The sequence below is a fragment of the Pongo abelii genome, chromosome 21, assembly GCF_028885655.2.
Source record: "Pongo abelii isolate AG06213 chromosome 21, NHGRI_mPonAbe1-v2.0_pri, whole genome shotgun sequence".
Classification (NCBI taxonomy): Eukaryota; Metazoa; Chordata; class Mammalia; order Primates; family Hominidae; genus Pongo; species Pongo abelii.
In genome coordinates, this window is record NC_072006.2 from 55,788,937 (window position 1) to 55,805,260 (window position 16,324).

General features: G+C 46.7%; 1 protein-coding gene across 3 annotated transcripts in view; it reads right to left on the bottom strand.

Moving 5' to 3' along the window:
* Positions 1–16,324, bottom strand: part of NFATC2 (nuclear factor of activated T cells 2) — a 177,122-nt gene that overhangs the window by 74,705 nt on the left and 86,093 nt on the right. For all 3 annotated transcript variants that reach the window (XM_063720558.1, XM_002830424.5, XM_002830425.6), the window contains exons 4-5: positions 14,612–14,814; positions 13,111–13,283 (exon numbers count right to left, since the gene is read on the bottom strand). In XM_063720558.1, the coding sequence (XP_063576628.1) occupies positions 13,111–13,283; positions 14,612–14,814 (376 nt within the window). The remainder of the gene's footprint in view (positions 1–13,110; positions 13,284–14,611; positions 14,815–16,324) is intronic.

Consider the following 16,324-nt stretch of genomic DNA (forward strand, 5'->3'; position numbering starts at 1 on the left):
ACCTGTAGCAGAATCTTCCCCCAGCAACGCAGGGTCAGAAGGTGCCAGATAAAAATGCAGACGCCAAGGCCACATCCCTCACCCTCTGTGCCCCAATCTCTTGGGCAGAGGCCAGACATTTACATTTTAACAATCTTTCCGGGTGACTTGTCACGCACATTTGCTTAAGACCCAAGTTCCACACTTAAGAGGCCACCTGAGGACGGGGAACTCCTCCAGGGCAGGCCCCAGTCCTCAGAGAACCCAGAGGCAAAGCAATTAGCTTTTGAAAGAGGAACTGAAGCCAGCACACAGCAGCCCAAATCACCCTGATGAGCTCTACTTCTCTGTTGCTCTCTGATGCAACCTCCATCACCTATGGCTGCTAATTGGGGTGACAGGTCCAGGGTGGGTGGGACAGCTCTAAGGAAGCCCAGTGGGCCTCCCAGGCTTGCACCCACCCTCCTCATCAGCCTCCCTTTCTCCCATTCATTTCTGAGATTGCAGACAATCCAAACCGCACAGCCTGCAGTTTTCCAAGCAAACCAGGCACCTTGCTTTTAAAGTCATCTTTGAGGGCCTGGCTCAGGCCTGCGGGTGAAGTCTTGACCTCTGCTCTAGCTTAAGCTTCAAGGCGGCCTCTGCAAAGTGACTTCCCCAGGCTTCCCTGCTGCCCCTGGATTCTGGCACGTCATAAAGGGGCTAGGGGGGCTCTTGTATTTTACGAGTTCTAAATCAACAGGATGCTGTTGGTTTAACCAGTTTGGGTGTTTACTTTGTCTTGCAACTGTGCCCACCCGCAGCACAGCAGCAGCCACTGCAAAGGTTCAGCGAAGAAAACTTACACCAGCACAGGGTTCCCCCACATCAGCCCAAGTGGGCCCGGAAATGGGATGTTATTGCCTGACTACCTGAAATTCGCCGTCAAGCCGGGTGGCCAAGAATTATGATCTATCCAAGAACCTCAGGAGAGACTGGTTAGAGAAATTCGCTCCTGCAGAGAGGGCAGGTTCTGTTAATAACAGCGGACAGGCTGGGCGTGGTGGCTCACCCCTGTAATCCCAGCACTTTGGGAGGCCAAGGTGGGCAGATCACTTGAGGTCAGAAGTTTGAGACCAGCCTGGCCAACATGGTGAAACCCCATCCCTGCTAAAATTACAAAAAAAGTTAGCTGGGCGTGGTGGTGTGTGCCTGTAATCTCAGCTATTTAGGAGGCTGAGGCAAGAGAATTGCTTGACCTGGGAGGTGGCGGTTGCAGTGAGTTAAGATTGCACCACTGCCCTCCAGCCTGGGTGACAGAGCAAGACTCTGTTTCAACAATAAAAATAAATTTAAAAAATAACAGGCTGGGCAGGGTGACTCATGCCTGTAATCCCAGCACTTTGGGAGGCTGAGGCTGGCAGATCACCTGAGGTCAGGAGTTTGAGACCAGCCTGGCCAACATGATGAAACCCCATCTCTGCTAATAATACAAAAAAAAAAAAAAATAGCTGGGCATGGTGGCACGCACCTGTAATCCCAGCTACTCGGGAGGCTGAGGCAGGAGAACTGCTTGAACCTGGGAGGCAGAGGTTGCAGTGAGTCGAGATCGCGCCACTGCACTCCAGCCTGGATGACAGAGCGAGACTCTGTCTCAAAAAACTAAAAATAAATAGCAGACAATTACAAATGCTATAAAGACTACAGATTGCAGGCACATCATATACACATTTTTAAAAATATTATAAAACACCCACACCAAGAAGCAATTTAGGGTTCACACGTAAAAGTAACATTCTAATTTTGGGACTTTGAGCAAGACACAATTTCTTTGCCTCTGTTTTTCATCTATAAAATGGGAATATCACAGCACTAACCTCACTGGGCTGCCTGCAGATTAAATGAGCTAATCCACGGGCCTGCGTGGCATCTCATCATGACTCAATGAATGTTAGTTGTGTTTATTTTTATTGCTAAACTTCATGAGACCACAAAGCAGGAATCACTCCCATTTTAGAGTAGAAGACATTGATCCTCCCAGAGGAGAAGGAATAAGCTTGGGAGCTCACAGCGAATGGACAGGCAGAATTTGGACCTACACTGTGGGATTCCACTACCCCATGGGCCCCTCTGCAGTGAAACGGAGGACTTCGTGGGAAAGACACCGGCCAGCCCAGGCAAGAAGGTTCCTCCCATTGGTCATCGTTCTGGCCCAAGCACTGAGCAACCCTGGCCTCGGCGCTCCAGCTGCTGTCAGCCCTTCTTGTCTCTGTATCAGGCCCCATCCTTGGCCGTGAGCCTGGTCTGGCTGGGCCTGGCTTGGCCCAGAATGTGCTGCTGACTCAGGCATCTCCTGGGAGAGGCTGTGAGCAGAGCCAGCAGACAGGCCCCTCAGCCTCCACTCTGGCTGTTCCCTGGGTCTTCCCTGGGAAGTGGGAGAGTGGAGGGGAACCAAAATCTCCCTTAGTGTGGGGCTCACCTCTTTGAGGGAGCCACTAAGGTCCACAGCAAGGGAGTGGGGTATGATGTGTGCAAATGCATGAGACACACAGTGAGTGACAAAGTTCTAACTGCGGGCCTCAGTGAGGGGGCCTCGGCTTCAGCTTTCTCATATGGAGAAATGCAAAAGTAGGGCCCCTCCTGTGAGACTTTCCTATCTCATCCACTCCACAGGACATCAGGGAGGGTAGGAGCTGCTGTCTCTCCTCCGATCAGATCATTACTCTACCACTCCAATGTACTAACAGGCACCCTCTTCAGAATATTCCCAGATCCAGTGGGAATATTCTCAGTGATCCAGAGCTCATCAGCCCAAAACCTGATGAGCTCTGGATCACTGAGGAAACCACGCAGGCTGGACAGAGAAAAGAGGACTACTTTAACCCCAGCTCTGCCCCTGCCTTGCCAGCCGTGGGACTGCAGCAAGTCACTCATCCTTCGGAGCCTCAGCCTGCAGGCGCCCACACCCTGCAAGGGTGCTTTTCTGTGCCTCCATCAATGGCATATTATCAAATGCCTCTGAACAAATGAACTGAGCAAACGTTTAAGATGGGCATTCTGAGGTTATGAAGAGGATGGAAATGAGTTAACCTCAGTGCATCTGTGGGCACATCGTAGGTGTTCAGAAGGGCACTCTGCCTTCCCAGCTCCCTCATAACTAGCCCAGTAAAGGGCCGGGCAGGTAACTATTTCAATCAGCTACCCCAATCCTGGGGCTCTCCAAAAAAAACAACTTTCCTCCACTCACTCATCAGCTGGTCCACCCCACTGAGCCAGATAACTATCGGGGTTCCTTCCCAGCAGCAGGGTATGTTGCAGGCTGTCTGTTCGACTCTCACACCGGCCTACTGCTGCCTGGGTTTCAGACTCCTGCAGTGACAGGGTGGCAGCCAGAGGTATGTAAAGCCTGCTTTACAGAACTACGGGAGGGCTGCAGGCAAGACAATGAGATCCTTCCACACTGGGCCACCACAAAGGAGGCACTTGAGTTTCCCTGTGGGATCACGTCTGGCACTTACTGTGTGAGACACACACGCATTTAACCGCCACCCCGAGGGAGGTACTGTTATTCTTCCCATTTTACAGATAGGGAAAGCGAGGCACAGAGTGTTTAAGTAATCTCCCCAGGACTAAGCAGCCAGTAAGTGGCAGAGGCAGGATTTGAACCCAAGCTACCTGCTCCAGAGCCCACGCTCCTAACCACCACTCTAAACTGCTTCTCTCCATCATGCGGCTTTCTGGCACTTCTGAAATAGGGCTTCTTCGTCACTTGCCTAGGAGAGCAGAGGCTGACAAAGGCCTGGCCAACCTGCTCTCTGCCCAGTGCTCCAGTTTCATCCAAGATTTACCACTACAGAATCTTGAAGGAGACAATCTAGTGCCGGGGGGTGGGGGCATGAAGGGAGGGGTGGGCAGGTGCCCACAGCCCCCTGGAGGCCCTTGAGCTGGTCTCTGATTTATAATGAGATGATGCCACCCTTTGGGTTTCTGGCCCAAATTAATCTATCACTCAATATGTAGGTAAGCCTTGATGCCCCAAGGCTCAGTGGGATGCAATGTCACCACTGGCTTGCCCCCTTACTAGCTGGATGGCTGCAGGCAAGTTCACTTCTCCATGCTACAGTTTTTCCAGGCTCTTCTCATACTGATTCAGCCACAATACAGAACATACCTGACACACAGCGGGTGATTAATAACTGTTCATTTCTCTACACCTCTTCCCTGTCCTGTCCCTCTCATCTTCTTTCTTCCTTCATTCTGCTTTCAAGTATTGATTAGCATCCACTATGTGCTAGGCTGTGTGCTAAATGAATATTAAAATAGAAATCACAGCTGGGCGTGGTGGCTCAGGCCTGTAATCCCAGCACTTTGGGAGGCCGAGGCAGGCGGATCACCTGAGGTCAGGAGTTCGAGACCAGCCTGGCCAACATGGTGAAACCCCATCTCTACTAAAAATAAAAAAATTAGCTGGGCATGGTGGTGGCCTCCTGTAGTCCCAGCTACTCAGGAGGTTGAGGAACGAGAATCGCTTGAACCCAGGAGACAGAGGCTGCAGTGAGCCAAGATCGCACAACTGCACTCCAGCCTGGGTAACAGAGTGAGAATCCATCTCAAAAAACTATATCTATAGAAATCACATCATGTCAACCTCCTACTTGGGACCCATGGCTTCCCATCCTAGTTAGAATAAAATCTGAATTCCCCAGCTTGGGCTCAGACCTCACCTCCGACCCCTTGCCCCACCTGTAACACTCCACACAGTCTCCCGGGGTACCTTTCTCCTCCCTGGAGACCCCGAGCTTATCCCTGCCTCAGGGCCTTTGTACCGGCTATACTTCCTCGTGGACCAATCACTCAGGTCCTGGTGAACAAGCTCCATCCTCACAGGGGCCTTCCCTGATCGGCATGACAGACACATATTTAACCAGCCTAGCCAACATGGTGATGTTGCTGTTCCCGCACTCCCAAGCCACCAACCCGTGGTCCTTGTTATTTTCATCATGACGCTTGGCTCTCAAATGCTGTCTTTGCTTGTTTACTGTCTGTCTTCCCCACTAGAATGTAACCTTTGTGAGGGCAGGGACTTTGTTTTGTTCAGTGCTGTATCCCTAGTGCCCAGAACAGTATATATCACATGCCAAATGTATTTTTAGTTGAAAGAATAAATATTGGGAAGCCCATGATAATGATGTGAGTGATTTCAGCGTCCGGCAGGAGCAGCTGAACAAGATGAGCATTTCTGATTCACAAAGCGAAGCACAGTCAACATGTCATTCAGGCCTCCCTAATCCTTTTGTTTATTTTGAGATGGAGTCTCACTCTGTCGCCCAGGCTGGAGTGCAGTGGTGTGATCTCGGCTCACTGCAACCTCCGCCTCCCGGGTTCAAGTGATTCTCATGCCTCAGACCTCCAGAGTAGCTGGGGTTACAGGCGTGCACCACCACACCTGGCTAACTTTTGTATTTTTAGTAGAGATGAGGTTTCGCCATGTTGGCCAGGCTGGTCTCAAACTCCTGACCTCAAGTGATCTGCCCACTTCAGCCTCCCAAGGTGCTGAGATTCCAGGCATGAGCCACCACACCTGGCCCGGGCCTCCCTCCCTAATTCTAAGGGTTTCCTGAAGCGGTGCTGCATTAGCACCCAACCCCCAGCTAGACCCAGGAGAGTAAAGTGAGGGATAAAACGGAAGGTGTGCAAGAAGCATCGGGGTCGTAGGTTTTCTAATCTTTTGCTTTCAGAAAAAGCTGAATTTCCATAGGGAAAACAATGGAGCTGGACCCTACCCCACACGATACACAAAAACCAACCTGCACGGATCAGAGCCCCAAACATGAAACCAGAACCGAAAAGCTTCCAGAAGAAAATGTAACAGAATGTCTTTGCTCCCTTCAGATAGGCAGAGATTTCCTGGAGGAATGCAAAAAGCACTAATCCCAGAAGAAAAGAAAATGACAAATTTGGCTTCATCAAAATATGAATGTTCATAAAAAGACACTACCTGGGCTGGGCGCAGTGGCTCACATGTGTAATCCTAGCACTTTGGGAGGCCGAGGCGCACGGATCACCTGAGGTCAGGAGTTCAAGACCAGCCTGATCAACACGGTGAAACTCTATCTCTACTAAAAATACAAGAACTAGCTGGGTATGGTGGCAGTCGCCTGTAATCCCAGCTACTCGGGAGGCTGAGGCAGGAGAATCGCTTCAACCTGGGAGGTGGAGGTCACAGTGAGCCAAGATTGCGCCATTGCACTCCAGCCTGAGCAACAAGAGCGAGACTTAGTCTCAAAAAAAAAGACACAAGACATCACCTGAAAATAAACAGGTAAGCCACACAGGGGAAAAATATACACAAATCTGACAAAGGACTTATGTCCAGAATATATAAAGAACTGATGCATATTAACAATAAAAATATGAATAACCCAGTTAAAAATGGGCAAATATTTGAACAGACAATTTACCAAAGAAGATACATAGGCCAGGCATGGTGGCTCACACCTGTAATCCCAACAGTTTGGGAGGTGGAGGCAGGTGGATCAACTGAGGTCAGGAGTTCGAGACCAGCCTGGCCAACATGGTGAAACCTCGCCTCTACTAAAAATACAAAAATTAGCCGGGCATGGTGGCGGGCGCCTGTAATCCCAGCTACTCCAGAGGCTAAGGCAGGAGAATCACTTGAAGCTGGGAGACAGAGGTTGCAGTGAGCCGAGATCACACCATTGCATTCCAGCCTGGGGAACAAGAGTGAGACTCCGTCTCAAAAAAATAAAAAAATAGAAGATACATAGATAGCCAACAAGCACCTGAATCATTAGTCATTAGGGAAATGCACACTAAAACCACAATGAGATCCATTTTACTCTCATTAGAAGGGTTAAAATTTAAAAGACTGACAATACCAAATATTGGTGAGGATGTAGAGTAACTGGAACTCTCATATATCCTTGTTCAGAGTGGAATATGATGTTGAAAATACATAAATAAAAACATACACAACCAAGTCCATTCCTAGGTCATATACCCAAGAGAAATGAAAGCATTTGCTCACAAAAGGACTTGAGTAGGAATGTTCATAGTAGTCTTATCCATAAACCTAAGCCCCAGGAACAGACCAAATTTCTATCAATGGTAAATAAACAATTGTTATATTCATGCAATTGAATAGTAGTACTCAGCAACAATTAGGAATGCATTACTGAATAACACCACAGCAGTGACAGATCTCAAAAATAACATGCTGAGCAAAAACAGCCAGACCCAGAAGGGTACACACTGTATTAATTCCATTCTATAAAGTTCTAGAACAGGGAAGATTAATCAACCGTGATAGAAATCAGAACAGCGCTGCCTCTGTGTGTGGGCTTGAGGAGGCGGCCTTGGCTGAAGGGACATGGGGAACGTTCAAGAGTGAAGAAAGTGCTCTGTCTTGAGTGGTGGTTACGTGGGTATACGCGATTGTCAAAAATCACTGAACACTTACAATCTGTGCAATCTACTTTATCTTAATTATACCTCCATAAAAATATATGTATGTCACAAAGAGAGGCAGAGAGGGAAAAGAGCATGTGAGAAAATCCATTTTCTAACCCACACCCCATACCCACTCCCAAGCCCTGCAAAATGAGCAAAGTGAATTTACATTCTGTGCCCTGAGCTGGCAGGGCTTTGTGTGAAATTGCTTTACGTGTTTTCTGAAATACACTGAGCAGAGAGGCCCATCTGCTGGGCAGGGAGAAAGCCACGGTGGCTTGGGCAGAGCTGCCTGGAGACACGGCTGGAGAGGTTCTGTTAAGTTCTCACAGGACCAGGTGTGTGCCTGTGGACGTCTCCTGTCTCACTGCAACCTTTTTCTCCCTACTGGGCAGTGTGGAAATACAGCCTGGAGACCGTCACCGTGTGCTAAGCCCCAGCAAACACTGCCTGGTTCCGTCTTTATAGGACAGAGACTGACAAGTAAATTGGGCTGTCAGAGCACAAAGGGGGGCACCCCGTACCGTGTAGGGTCAAGGAATGCTTCCTCCTTGAGGAGCCATCTAAACAGGGGCCTTGGATGAGGAGCGGTTAGCCAAGCCACTGAAGGACGGGGAGGGGTGGGCTCCAGATATGCACCTCTCAAAGTCCACCCCACATCAGAATCACTGGGAGACCTCGGAAAGCCTCCATGCCCAGGCCACATCCTGACAACCAAATCAGAGTCTCCAGGATGGGACCAGGACATCAGTTTTTGTTTTGTTTTGTTTTCTGAAACAGCATCTAACTTTGTCACCCAAGCTGGAGTGCAGTGGTGCAATCCCGGCTCACTGCAGCCTCAACTTCCCGGGTCCAAGCAATCCACCCACCCTCAGGCCCCCAAGTAGCTGAGACTACAGGCATGCACCAGCATGCCTGGCTAATTGTTTTTGTAGAGGTGGGTTTTCACCATGTTGGTCAGGCTGGTCTCCAACTCCTGAGCTCAAGCAATCGTCCGGCCTCAGCCTCTCAAAGCGCTGAGATTATAGACGTGAGCCACCGAGCTTGGCTGGGCATCAGTATTTTTTAATACAACTCCTGGGTAATTGTAACATACAGTCAAGTTTGAGATGTTCTGGGTGGAGGTGACGGTGTGCAAAAGCCAAAATGTCAGAGAAAGATCCCAATGCATTTGGGAACTGAGGAGCAGACAGGAAAGGAAGCCAACAAATGCAGTTGAGGAAGTGTAGTGGGTTACATAGTACCCCCTACCCGACTCCTCCTCCCTGCAAACTTCACATCCACCTACCCAACCTCAGAACGTACCTTATTTGGAACCAGGGTCTTCACAGATATAATTAAGGTAAGAATGGAGATGAGATCACCCTGGATTAGCTCTAAACCCATTAAGTGCATCCTCGTAAGCAACAGAAAAAGATACACACAGAGACCCAGAGAAGGCCATGTGCAGACAGAGGCAGAGACTGGAACAATGCAGCACAAGCCAAGGAAGGCCAGAGAGACCAGCAGGCACCAAAAGCTGGTGGGGATGGCACTGGCGGTTTCTGCCCTGAGTCTCCAGCAGGAACCAACCCTGCTGACACCTTGATTTCAGACTTCTGGCCTCCAGAACAGTGAGAGAATACATTCCTGTTGTTTCAAGCCACCTGGTTTGCAGTAATTGATTATGACAGCCTAGGAAACTAACATAAGAGGGAAGCAGGCGCCAGCTCTACCCCTGCAGGGAAAGTGGAGTTGAAGCTGACAACACCGAGGAGGCTGGGCTCAGGCGGGAATGAGGCTGAGCAGGAGGAGAGGGGAACTGCTCTGTGCCAAGTGGAGAAGGGAGGGCAGGCCTCTGCAGCTGCTGTCTATCATGGGTAGGCTTGTTGTTGGGGAAGACGGGGGTGATCCCTCTGACCTCTTCCATACTCCAGAGAAGTGGGAGGTGCGGTTATCTACATGGAGTGGGAAGGGGCAGGGGCAGCATTCAGAGGCTGGGAGACTGGAGAAGGGTCAGGTCAGTCTTCCTGAGAATAAGGAAAGGAGCAGTGGAGGAAGCTGGAAGGATCTCCTCGGCAATGCTGAAGCCCTAGTGGAAATAGAAGACTGGAAACACAAGAGTGCCAGTCTGTGCAAAAGTGAGATTGCAGCTCTGGCCAGCTGGCATGCAAATAAACATAAGGCACCTGCACTCCTTGCAAATCACTCCACCTTCCAAAGAGCTGCCTCTGGTAGTTTGTTAATGTTGTTTCTGCTAGCATCAGAGAACTTACCCTTGATCCCTAAGACAGTACATAAAAGGCATCTCCAAAGTAAATAAATTAGCCTTGCAAATAAGTACCAGCCCACAAAGTGTTTTTCTCACCAACTCACTCTCCCTGTCATTGGAGACTCTGACTTAGTCAGTATACACTGTCTAAGGGACTGTCATTAGTAACAACGTATTTTACAATACTCTGCCAGCGCATGTTACTGACTAATTGCTAACATGTATTTAATGACCACCTCCCAATGGATTATACAGTAAGTAGTCAATAAATATTTATGGAACTACTAGGCACTGGTCTAGGGAAACAGAACAAAGAAGTAGATAAAAATGACAGAAAATTATTAGTGAGAACTAGAGTGGCCAACTGGTAGCTCAGCTTGGTATTGCAAGAGAGGGTGGGTTATGGGAACCAAAAGAAGAAGGGATTTCATAGAACCAGAAAGTTGGAGACTGGCTTTCCTACCTACCAAGTAAAAACAGGTGAATCACCTTACCAAGAAGTCTCAGTTTCCTTCTCTGTCAAAAGAAGGCAGGTGAATCAGGCAAATGCCTTTTTAAAAAGAAAAGAAAACAATTTTCAATGTTCAAACAGCTTTCTAACACCCTGAAGATCTTGCTGGAGGTACATGTGGTTAAGTGATGATCCTCAAAGTCTTAGATCGACATAAGATAAGTTGCCTTGAGAAACCCAAAGAGAAGGAGGATCAGGGGCTCCTGTCCCCACCTTGCTACAAACCCCAGTCTCATCCTGGAAAGTGAGTCATTTGCCAGAAAGGGGAGACCTTATCTGCTCAAAATCCCCCAAATCACTGCAAGTTTCCTTCCAAAAACATCTTGAGAGGTTCAAAACCAAGACCTTGGTGGGGCAGCCACCATGACCAGCATTTGTGGGGTCTACTGAGCTGAGCAGAATTCCAATATTTCTAGTAATGGGGTTTTCAACATGTTTTCCCTTGGTATCTACTATTGGGTCTTTCTCTTCTAAGATCGGAATACAAGCTCACCACCAATTCAGACTGATCCACGTCTTGATTCAAAAGGCTGAAAGAAATTAGAGTGACTCTTCATTCATTTCCAAAGACCAACCAAGACCAAGTTCTGGCTGCTCTCCCAAAGAAGGAACCATCCTCTCTCCTTCCTGAGTTTTCACTATGAAGGCTAGGCTTTCCCAACCTCTTCTGCAGAAAATACACTTTCCCTTTGTGTGTTAGTCTTAAGACTATCTCTGATTAACAGAAGCTATCTGCAGATATTTTCTGACAGCAGAGCATTTTGATTTTTTTACCATTTTTTAAAATTAGGATTTTTTTGCTTTATTTTTAAAAACCAGAAGATTTTCAGCGCCAGTTGATAGATGCAGCAAAGCACCATGGCACATGTTTACCTGTGTGACAAACCTGCACATCCTACACATGTACCCTGGAACTTAAAATAAAATAGGCCAGGTGTGGTGGCTCACGCCTGTGATCCCAGCACTTTGGGAGGCTGAGGTGGGTGGATCATCTGAGGTCAGGAGTTCGAGACCAGCCTAGCCAACATGGCGAAACCACGTCTCTACTAAAAAATACAAACAATTAGCCGGGCATGGTAGTGGGTGCCTGTAATCCCAGTTACTTGGAGGCTGAGGCAGGAGAACCACTTGAACCCAGGAGGTAGAAGTCACAGTGAGCTGAGATCGCGCCATGGCACTCCGGCCTGGATCAGAGAGTGAGACTCCTTCTTAATAAAATAAAATAAAATAAAATAAAATAACCAAAATATTTGATCACATTGAGTCTATATTCCCACGTGGAAATATTGGCTGCAGTTGAGTAGCAGCAGCGCATTTAGGTGGCGAATGTCCCCAATCTCCACTATTCCCTGATGTCTGCCACCCAAACTATCCCATTCATTTTCAGAACCTCCCTGGCCTCTGTAGGAAGTTGATATTGTGACACCTAGTTATGGTAAAACGTCCAGCAAAAAGGAAAAAAAATCCTGAACCACAATTTAATATGGAACATGATTATAACAGCATAAAACCAAATGTTCTTAGAAGAAAGAGACTTTAAAATAATAGAAACAGTTTTTGTTTCTGGAACAATGCTTATTTTTTTCTTCTTTACGCTTTTTTTTTTTTTTTTTTTTTTGAGACAGGGTCTCACTCAGTTGCCCAGGCTGGAGTGCAGTCACGCGATCTCAGCTCACCGCAACCTCCACCTCCCAGATTCAAGTGATTCTCCTGCCTCAGCCTCCCAAGTAGTTGGAATTACAGGCGCGCACCACCACACCCGGCTAATTTTGTATTTTTAGTAGAGATGGGGTTTCACCCTGTTGGCCAGGCTGGTCTTGAACTCCTGACCTCAAGTGATCCACCAAAGTGCTGGGATTACAGGTGTGAGCCACTGCGCCTGGCCTCTTCTTTATGCTTTCTAAAGTAACTTCTAAACTTTCAAACACTGAGCAGATAATAAGTGTTGTCACATCTAATTGCAGAGATTAACTACAAAACTGTGTTAACATATAGGTAGACTTTAAACTTAGGTATAAAGTACATAAGAATGAGCTCAAAGCTACTTCTTCTTTTGAAACCTGGTAGAAATGTGCCAGGTTTCTGCTCAGTGTCCTTCCAAATGGCAGATCCTGGTCACTTCGTATCAGATTCCGAAAATCTTCTGCAATGATACAACCACCTGTCTGGGTGTCCTTATCCTCTCCAGACCGTAAGCTCATTAAGGCCAGAGAAAGTGTCCTGCTCATCTATGGATCCCCAACCCCTGGCATAGTGAAGGATACAAAATAGACCTCAGTCAACATGCAGAGATGGGCTATGGGTGGGGGACAGGGCATGGCTCCCGCGTGCAAAAGCCTCGGTTCCAATCCTAACCCTGCCACTCTTTGGTTGTGTGCACAATTTACCCCGTTGTGACTCCACCTCCTCATCTGTAAAATGGGCACACTGACACCAGCTAGTGCCAGGGATTGCTGTGAATATTCATGCTGAGCACTGAACACTGTGACCAGCAGAGTCAAAGCTCAAGGAGTGAGAGCTGCTGTGGTTTGTTATTGTTATTGAAAGAATAAAGAAGGAAAAGAAAAAAGGGCACCATGTACAGCAAACTCACTCCAAATGCATCTATCCTTTAAGACCAGAACGATATTTACACATTTCAAGTCTTCTGAACGAAGCTTTAGGCTACCTATTGGCCCTATTATTTTTAAATTTCCTGTGAGGCCACAAAACCTTCCAGAAGTCAATAGAAGCAGCAAGAGAACACTGCAACGTGCTCTGTCTCTGGCTCCTCTGGTCATCTTGGGCCGGTGTAACCCTGTGGGTCCCACACATTCCCGCAGGCCACCCCGGGTACCTCACCCAGAATACACTGCTCCCGGGGGAAGCCCACATGCCCCACGCTTTCCGAAGAAAGACTGGGCCCCAGGGCCCAACTTACAGCACTCGATGGGGTTAGATGCAGTCTGTAAAGAGACGATTCTGCCACTGGACTCTGGGATGTGAACTCGGAAAACCAGCCTCACCCGCGTGTTCTTTCTTCCAATGTCCGTCTCGCCTTTCCGCAGCTCAATGTCGGCATTTCTAAGCTTCAAGATCCCCGCACAGTCGATGCTGCCAGGATGTTAAGAACTCCATTGTCACCAACTACCTTCAGGAGCAGGAAAGATCACCCCCAAAACTGCCTTAGGCAGCCAAAATAATTCTACAGCCAGTCACTGGGGGAAACTGCAATACACTCACATAAGCATTTCAGCCAGGAATGTATACCAAGATGGGGGTAAAAAAATACTTAACAAGAACAATTAGAGAAATTCCCCAGTGAAAATTACTTCTCTAGGGAGATTTTCCATGCCAACTCTTCTACTCTCAAAAACATCTGAAAAACTCTATGTAACTGGGGAATATTGATTGTGGACTATTCAATAGATAAGAGTAGTGAATCAACGTGAAATCTCTTGAATTGAATAAATGTACTGTGATTGTGTATGAGAGCATCCTTGCTCTTAGGAAATGCATCCTGAAGTATTTAAAAGTAAAAGGGCATAAAGTCTGCAACTACCTCTCAAACAGTTCAGGAAAAAATGGAGAGGTGGGAAAGAAAGTGCTGGAGCACAGGTGAAGCATGTTAACACCTGGGAAAGCCGAGGGGGCAGGATTCAGGAGTTCTTTGTACACTTCTTGCAGTATTTCTGTAAGTTTGAATTTATTTTCCCATCCAAAGGTTTTTTTAACCCCAAAATGTGTGCAATGGTTCCCAGATTTTAGCCACAAGCATATTAGCTTTGTGAATTTGGAACCTCTCTGCATCATTACTTAATGATCTCTCTAGGTCTCTGGGTCAAATTAATTTTTTAAATATAAGTAAATTTAACCTGATCCCATGCAACATAATACAAAGATTCACGAGTTCTTCCTCCCAAGACACACGAAAATACTGACATATTATACTTTTTTTTTTTTTTTTTTTTGAGACAGAGTCTCACTCTGTCACCCAGGCTGGAGTGCAGTAGTGCGAGCTCGGCTCACGGCAACCTCCCCCCATCAAGTTCAAGCAATTCTTCTGCCTCAGCCTCCAGAGTATCTGGAATTACAGGCGCCTGCCACCACACCCAGCTAATTTTTGTATGTTTAATAGAGATGGGGTTTCACCATGCTGGCCAGGCTGGTCTTGAATTCCTGATCTCAAGTGATCCACCCGCCTCAGCCTTCCAAAGCGCTAGGATTACAGGCGTGAGCCACCACGCCTGGCCTACATATTATGCTTTTAAAACGGAAATATTTAGAACAGAAATCACAAAGGGTCAATGGATCACAGACTGAGAACTGCCATCAACAGCTGCTTCCATCAGTTCCGTAGAGTCCCCTCTCCCAAATCCCAGCCACCTGCCCCCTGCTCGCTTCTCCATGAAGACCCGCCGCCCTCAGCTCCCAGCTCTTACGTTGCCCTCATGTTGTTTTTGGGCTCCAAGGGGATCTCCAGGACTTTGGTGTTGCCCACTATCTTCTCATAGCTGGTGGTGGTGACAGTTTTCCCTGTGATTCGGTGCACCTGGTAGAAGGCGTGTGGCTTAAGGATCCTCTCATCAGCTGTCCCAATGAAGATCTGAAGTCCCAGAGGCTTGTTTTCCATGTAGCCATGGAGCTGGTGGGGGAGAAAACAAAATCATTAAGAAGCGGGGTGTGGTGGCTCTAATCCAATAAACAAAAAAAGACCAGAGAGCTCATGGACAGCGGAGAGAGTATGGGATTTCTGCAGCATCTGGAAGAATGGAGAACTGGAAACAACCTTGATGTCCAGCCAAAAGGGTAATGCTTGGATAAAGTACAGGGATCCCCTCTAACACTGAATATTAAGCAGCCACTAGAAAGAATACAGTAAGTCAGAACTGCATTTATGGAGAAACAGCCAGAAACTGTGCTTAATTGATGACTGAGGGTGGAAGGAGTGTTGCATAGTAGTGAGGATAACTGAAATTAACTGCAAATAAACTGAAAGGACAAACATAGAGCTCTTGATAGTGATTGCCTGGGAAGATCAGAAGAAAGAACTGTCACTTCTTACATGACAATATTCCAATGAACAAAGTTTGATTGTGTAACTTTAAAAAAGAGTGTGACGAAAATGTCACAGTCTAAGTCAAAAGATAAGTTAAAGACTGAAAGAAAATATGTGCAACATATAACAGATAAAAGACTAGCACATAGAATATATGAAGAATGCCTATAGTGAGTAAGTAAAAGATTCCCTGGCCATCTATTTAGAATTGAATCCCAATCCCAGTGGCTTTCCCTATCTCCCTTTCCTACTTTTTATCCAGTCCAACACACTATATATTTTCTTGATTCCTTTTTCCTAAGTCTTTCTCCCAGAACTAAACTGTCAACTCTGTGAGAGCAGGGATGTTTGTCTGGTTAATTTGTCACCAAATCTCTAGCACCTAGAATAATGCTTGGCACATAGTAGGCATTCTAGTACATATTTGATGAGTGAATTAATAAGGCTATCCAACAGAAAAAAGTGAGTAAGATATTTGAACAGGAAATTCAGAGAAAACAAATGACCAGTTTGACTTCTAAACAGAAAAATGCAAATTAGACAGCCATGAGATACCACTTTTCACCCGTTAGATTGGCATACATGTAGATATTTGATAATATCAAGTATTTTGGAGATTGTGGGGGAACAGGCACTTTTATGCAGATGAGAGCAATATAAACTGGTATAACTATTTTAAAGAGTATTAGAGCAACAGCTTTAGTAAAACTACATAAATAAACACTCTTTGACCCAGTAATTCCACCTCTCGGTATGCACCCTAGAGAAACATTTTGTATGCAGGAGACACATACAAAAATGTTTACAAAAACAAACAGAATAATGAACAATGAGTTACATCAATAGCCTGACTACTAATAGGACATGCCTAGGCTATGATACACTAAGAAGCACTTTAAAAAATAGTAAGGTAGAAGTCTATGAACCGACCCAGAAAGATCTAGGACACACTGTTGAAAAACAAAAGCAATCTGTAGAAAAATACATACAGCATGATAAAACTTAAAAAAATGCAGAATGTTTTCCATCCATCCAGTTTATAATAGAAAAAGGTGTGAAAGGATGTGCTCCAAACTGACTGCATCATCACCTCTGT